The sequence below is a fragment of the Chenopodium quinoa genome, unplaced genomic scaffold (genome assembly GCF_001683475.1).
Source record: "Chenopodium quinoa cultivar QQ74 unplaced genomic scaffold, ASM168347v1, whole genome shotgun sequence".
NCBI classification, from domain to species: Eukaryota; Viridiplantae; Streptophyta; class Magnoliopsida; order Caryophyllales; family Amaranthaceae; genus Chenopodium; species Chenopodium quinoa.
In genome coordinates, this window is record NW_018742879.1 from 2,620,542 (window position 1) to 2,626,990 (window position 6,449).

A 6,449-nucleotide genomic window follows, 5' to 3' on the forward strand; every position below is an offset into this window, starting at 1 on the left:
TGAATAAACTCTTTGACAATGGAGATTCAAACAGGTGAGTAAATATGATTACACTGCCACAATGGGATATCTGACACGAAAAATTCAAAAAAATTAAAGATAGATAAGAACTCCCTTAATATGAACAATGAAAGACGAGTTCTAGCTACTACTCTCTCCTTTGAAGACAAAACCACTCAGCATTTAACAATCATATATCCAGAATTCTATCTGCCACTTCATGGCACACTACTCATAGAGTTATCTAGCTAATGACTAATCAAATTGAATACACCTGGCAACATCTAGGACTGGCTACTACTACAAACTACACTATATAGAACACATGCCGGAATGTAAAAAGCCTTGGCAAAAATTTTAAGGCCTCCCTCCCTCTAACACCAAGTGACAAACACAGATTTTGACTCTGTATCCTTAATTCCAATCAGGGTGCTCCACCATTAGTGACTTACTGCATATATAGCAGTCTAAATTTTATGATCCACCATATCATCTAGTGTATAGCCTTACATTCTAATATAGACAAGACAAGTCAGGGTCAGCAATATTAATATAGAGTATATAGTACAGTTAAGAGATATGCAGTGTAGCAGTGTCATGATGCTAGAATATACAGTGACACCTATATGACTTTCTTGCAAAATTGTACTCCTAGTCTAGCCTTTATAAAGTAAATAATCAAAATTTAGTAATCAGCAGCAGTGTCAATCATGTGGTTAAAAAATAAGAGTAGAGTATACCATATGTGAAGCTACTACAATAAGCTATGTCATAACCAGAGTGGCATAATTGGATGACCTCAAGAGACCAAAAGAATCAGAAGTGATGCAAAATCTGATGATATAATACTCAAAAGTTACATCACGGAATCCTCAAACATAATATTACTCTGTCCTCCAGCAGGCTACAAAAAGAGATTATGTTAATGATCAGGTTTGCAAGAAAACTTGTCAAATACTAAAATGGATGACAATACTTGAGACTTACAGCTACAAAACTTTTATCCTTTGAAAAAACTTTGTCAACTTTATCAGTATAGCAGTCACTAATCAGGCAATTCAATTAACACGCATATAAATTTCATATTCAACTGTTTTCTGTTACGGTCCTCTAGAGCCTACCTTTCTACAATCATTGTCCTATAAACACAGATAGCTAGCTCAAGACAATGCAAAATAAAGGCTATATTTAAACAGGTGATCCCGAATTCTGACCACACAAACAGAACAACATAAGGGGGAAACCAACTTAGTATAGCCAGAAAATAGAAAAGATTGAGTCACTCTCTTAAAAACTTAGTATACTCACGTTGGAAGATTTCTTGGTGCTGGCTCACCCATGTCCTTTTCTTTTGACTCCAATGAACGTGCAACAACCAATGATCGAGGAAGATTTTCCAGAGGTGGGCCAAAAATGTTATTTCCACTGAGTTCCTTACACTTGGCATATGACAGTCCCTTTTTGATCTTTAAGTCTGCCTCAGCTTCTAGAGTGCCACTCAATTCACGTTGCTTTGCTACCTCTAGCAGAGAGGTAGGCTTCTTGGGTGTCACACTTTCGTCGACACTAAAAGAAATCTGGCAATTGGCAGTTACAAGAGAAAGGGTCAAGAGTTGATCCGGTGTGTTATTACAAAAAAATATACTTTGTATGAAGTATATTAATGAAAATAAACCTGATAAACTCTCCTTTGTTTGGTAGCATACCAGAAAAGTTATGGAGAAAAGTAAATGGGAGAGGATGGATGGGAGGAGAGAATAAGAAAGACAAGGAGCAGAGTGGAAAATGTGTTAATTACTTACAAAAGGAAATTGATTTCCACCCTTGGGAAAATTGCTTTCCATCCCTTTAGATACAAAATAAAAGAAAATGGTTAACACCCAACCAAACACTATATGTTTCTAACAAGATACTTGTATAGTGAAATTAAAAAAGTGGTTGCCGTGGCAGGCATAGTGGACACTAGGAAGACATCATGATTGGGAATATGCACAATAAAAGCTTATAGAAAAGATAATATACCAAATCAAAACATCAATGGACAACAAAAACAGGTATTTTTAGAAATTTATGACTTTTACTAAGGTTATTTTCTCCTCTAATTTATTTATATAAGTATTAGCAAAGATAATTTCAAGGTTTTACTAGCTGTAAATTAGATTTACCCCAGCCTTATGCATCAAACACATGCTGCTTAATTGAGAGAATGAGAAATGTATTTTATTTTTACTCAAGGTTCCTTAAACTCCTGACCCATACTGATTGCATAAGATGGAATCATAATCATTATAATTTAGACATGTTCTTCAATTCGAAGTCATTACATTTATGCTCTTGACCCTTACCAAAAATTAGCAACTAAAAATCAGAAGTCTACAACGAAATCAAACATCGATGTATTGAATTCACAAGTCTAAAACCTGAAAAAAAAAATTAGGGTTAAACAACACTAATAGCAGAAATACATGAATCAAAAATCAAAAAAAGTAAAACCTAGGTTTAGATAAAGGGAGAAAAATACCAGCGAGAGAAACCCTAATAACAAAACCCAGCAAAATAATTTCGCAGTATTCTACAATATCATCCCCAAAACAATTTCGGAGATTCAGAGTCAAATTAGAAACCCTAATAACAAAACCCAGCAAAAATTATCAAAAAAATTGAAGAAAGAGAAACGAACCAGGAGACGTTGAGGAACATTGAAGGAGCAGAGAATACGACCATGTTCGATTTGATTAAGGCAAAGCTCCTTCAATGGAGAATTTCGAGTACGCTTCAATGGAGGAGAGAGAGGCAGATGACAGAGGAGGAAAGATCGAGAAAATGGAAGAAAAAGAAATAACATTGACCGGGTTTTTTTTTATTTAACAATAGATTTAGCACCGGTTTGAACCGAACCGGTGCAATTGACTCATTTTTCGCACCGGTTTGGTTAGAACCGGTGCGAAAACTCATTCCCTCAATTCCGCTTATTTTTTTTCGCACCGATTTTTAAAAACCGGTGCGCATTTGGCGGTGCTTATTTAAGTTTTTCTACTAGGGTCATGTCAATAACCGCTTGTATCTTTTCTGGATTAGCCTCTATTCTCCTTTGATCAATCAAGAATCCAAGAAACTTCCTAGACTCAACACCAAAGACACACTTCTTGGGATTAGGCATGACCTTGTGCCGCCTGAGGGTGGTGAAGGTTTCTCGAAGATCAGCAAGGTGATCCGTTTGTAGCTTGGATTTGACTATCATGTCATCAATATACGCCTCTACATTCCTCCCAATTTGATTAATGTAGACTGTATTAATCATACGTTGGAATATAGCAGCCGCCTAGCTTCTTTCCTCCCCGTGGTTCCTTTTCTTTTGCCTAACTGGCTTCTTTTTAGGATCCACGGCGAGTTTATGCACAGCTAGATCCGGGCTGACGCCTGGCATCTCCTCAACTTCAAAGGCAAAAATGTCTTTGAATTCCCTTAGAAGGGTGTGCAATTCTTCACCTTACTTAGCAAAAGCAGTCGTCCCCACCTTAATAGTTTGATCTGGGCGAGTTTCATCCAGGACGATGTCAATGTGATCACCAGCCGGCTGGGGACGTAGCTCGTCTGACCTCTCCCTGGTCAGTAATTGCTATTGCTTCTCTTTCTTGATGGTTACCAAGTGGTCCGCCTTTCTCTTCTTACCGGCTGCTCTTAGAGCAGGCGCAGCTTCTTTGACCTCATCAAGGTCTACAGGCTCCTTATCCTGACCGGCTGCAGCCACGGTCGATCTGACGTCTAAGAGATAGCATTCTCTCGTCGTCTTCTGATCTCCGTTCAAGGAGCCTACAAACCCATCATCTTTTTCAAATTTTAGGAGCATGAGGGAGGGAATGATGACCGCTTTAGACTCATTCAGCATTGGACTGCCTAGTGCCAGGTTATAGGCGGTCAACTCCTCCACAACAAGGAACCGGATCACCATGTGGCATCATTCCCCTTTCTCTCCCAACCGAATGGGTAGGTCGATTCTTCCCACCGGATGCACAACCCCTCCCCCAAATCCAACCAAAGGGTGAGAAACTTGGGTCATGTTACTGGGCTTGTACTTGAGCTTAGCCAAGCACTTGTGACTGATCAGGTCGGATGAGCTCCCAGTGTCGATTAGGATCCGGCCAACCTTCTGATTGGCTATCTTGCACTCGATCACTATGGAGTCATCATGTGGCCGCCTGACCTTGCCCCTATCTTTCTCAGTGATGAGGACGTCAGGAAAGGTGTCTTTTGATGACGTCAGGCCCTCATCCACTGTGCTGACATCCAGCCTCCGGACGTAGTCCTTGGTGCCCTGAATGGTAGGACCCCCATCGGCAAAGCCGCCTGCTATAGTATAGATCGTTTCATCATCGGTGTCTGAACTATTAGCAGATTGGGGTGCCTTCTTGGACGGCTGTCCATTGTTTTCTTTGAGGGTTGATAGGCCGTCGTCGAGCCTACCAAAGATAAAAACCTAACTTGGTCTCTCTAGTGGGTAGAAAGGGTAAGTAAGGGTCGATCCCACAAGGACTAAGGGGAGCACTAACAAATATCGATTTGTGAAAGCTAAGTCAAGTATTTTGGGGTTATGAGTTATGAAGAAAAACTACAAACAATAATAAAAAAGATCTTGGGAAGGTATCCACCAATTAAGTCATTCACAAACTACAATTTAACATACAAGACATAGCAATTTGGGGATAAATTAGGGAAAGTCATCTAAGGCACCTAACTACTCTCTCAAGCTAGAGGGATTACTTCAGTCATGAATATAACCTACTCTCGTGGTTACAAAGCATAAAACAAGTGGTAAAGCATAATCACGATGACATAAACATTCCCTTGACTAGAAATTCCTATTCTCATGGCATTTTAACTCAATTAAGCATAAGGGAGCTAACTCAAGTTCATTTCTCGATCCTTCATTGAGAAAGCTTAGATAAATAGTTCTAACAATGGCCACTTACAAGAACTAACAATGAAGCCATTTAAGCTCAACTAATTAACATCCCACATTAGCTAAATCTACATATACAGACAACTATTTGTGAATTCATCAATGGTTTCAACCATCCCAAGTAAAAGAACTACTCACAAATCATAATAATTACAAAACTAAAGGAATTAACAACTAAGAACATGAATTCAAACACTAATCTAACATAAACAAGCAATTAAGGATAAAAAGGTACAAAAATAAGTAAATAATAGATTAACAAAATAGGAGAGAGAGTAAGAAATTCTCATTGATATTGCAAGGAGTATCCAAATCTTCAAGTCTCTTTCCTTCAATTCTTCATATTCCAAGCTTTCAACAAGCTTTTCTCACTTTCTCTCTCTAGAAAATGAGAGTTTCTCTATCTAAAAATCCTAACCTAAGCTAAAACTAAACTAAGAAGATCCCCCCCCCCCTTTTACAAATGAAGCTAAAGGGATATTATATAACCTCCAAGTAAAAGGGCGGAGAAAACAAGAATCGGCCCATCTACAGGTCTGCACAGACGTGCCAAAGGTTGCACGGACGTGCAGACCTATTAAAATGAGAGCAATAGCTACTTCCTGGTATTGCACGGACGTGCAACGTTTTTTGGCGAAACAGCTTTGTTTCGGAAGGTCATAACTTCTTCATTACTCATTGGAATAAGGCATGTAACCAGTCGTTGGAAATCTCTTGAGATGAACTTTAATCTCCAATTTGAATCACTTCAAAAGATTGAGTAGAAAAAAAGTTATGGTCATTTGAAGTTGACCTTAGTACTAAAACCCTTCCAAAACCTTTCCAAATGCTCTTATTTCACTCTTGTACACTTTTCCTTGCTTCTTTAATTCTTCCATAGCTCCCTTATTTCCTCTTCTTGTCTCCAACTTCTTTTCTTCTTTGTCAAAAAGCTTCAAAGTGTCATATTTATACCTAAATATGCACCAAAACACTAGCAAACCCGTGAAGCATATGATACACAAAAAATGCATAAAAATAGAGTAATTAGTGAACTAAGCATTGATTTCTCACAATTCTAGGGCTCAAAATCACTCTAAAATCATACAAAATAACAAGTTATCAAGGATCGCCTTGGGCTTCAAGATATAGGACTTTAGTACTCCTTTATCAGCCAGATATTTCAATAACCATTTGAGGCTGTAACAATCATTGGTGTCGTGGCCAATGTCCTCATGGAAGTGACAATATTTATTCTTGTTCCGATTTCTGACAGAACCCTTCATGGCAGCCGGTTTATTGATAGTTACCCGGTCTTTGATCTCCATGAGGATGGAGCAACTATCCTTGTTGAACTCGTACTTGGGGGTGTACGGTTTCAACTCCTTCTTCTTTTTCTGGGATGGCTGACCAGAATTGTCCGCCACCCAGACTTCTTTTCTTTTCTTACTCTCTTCCTTTTTTGCCGATTGAGCAGACCGGCTTTCTTTTTTGTCGGACTTTTTAGAGT

General features: G+C 38.7%; 1 protein-coding gene across 1 annotated transcript; it reads right to left on the reverse strand.

Annotated features, from left to right (window-relative positions):
- Positions 1–861: 861 nt before the first annotated feature.
- On the reverse strand, positions 862–1,844 carry LOC110726301. Its single transcript, XM_021905753.1, has 3 exons — positions 1,803–1,844; positions 1,309–1,577; positions 862–904 (listed from the first exon to the last, which is right to left on the reverse strand). Exons 1-3 carry the CDS (start codon positions 1,842–1,844, stop codon positions 862–864), a joined length of 354 nt encoding a protein of 117 aa, XP_021761445.1.
- Between the last annotated feature and the right edge of the window lie 4,605 nt (positions 1,845–6,449).

What these genes read in the sequence shown, in the direction of transcription:
- LOC110726301 (XM_021905753.1), bottom strand. Translation starts at nt 1,844, where the DNA reads ATGGAAAGCAATTTTCCCAAGGGTGGAAATCAATTTCCTTTT. An exon ending in GTGGAAATCAATTTCCTTTT is followed by an intron (nt 1,578 to 1,802) that starts GTAAGTAATTAA and finishes GCCAATTGCCAG; the next exon opens with ATTTCTTTTAGTGTCGACGA. An exon ending in GCACCAAGAAATCTTCCAAC is followed by an intron (nt 905 to 1,308) that starts GTGAGTATACTA and finishes CTCTTTTTGTAG; the next exon opens with CCTGCTGGAGGACAGAGTAA.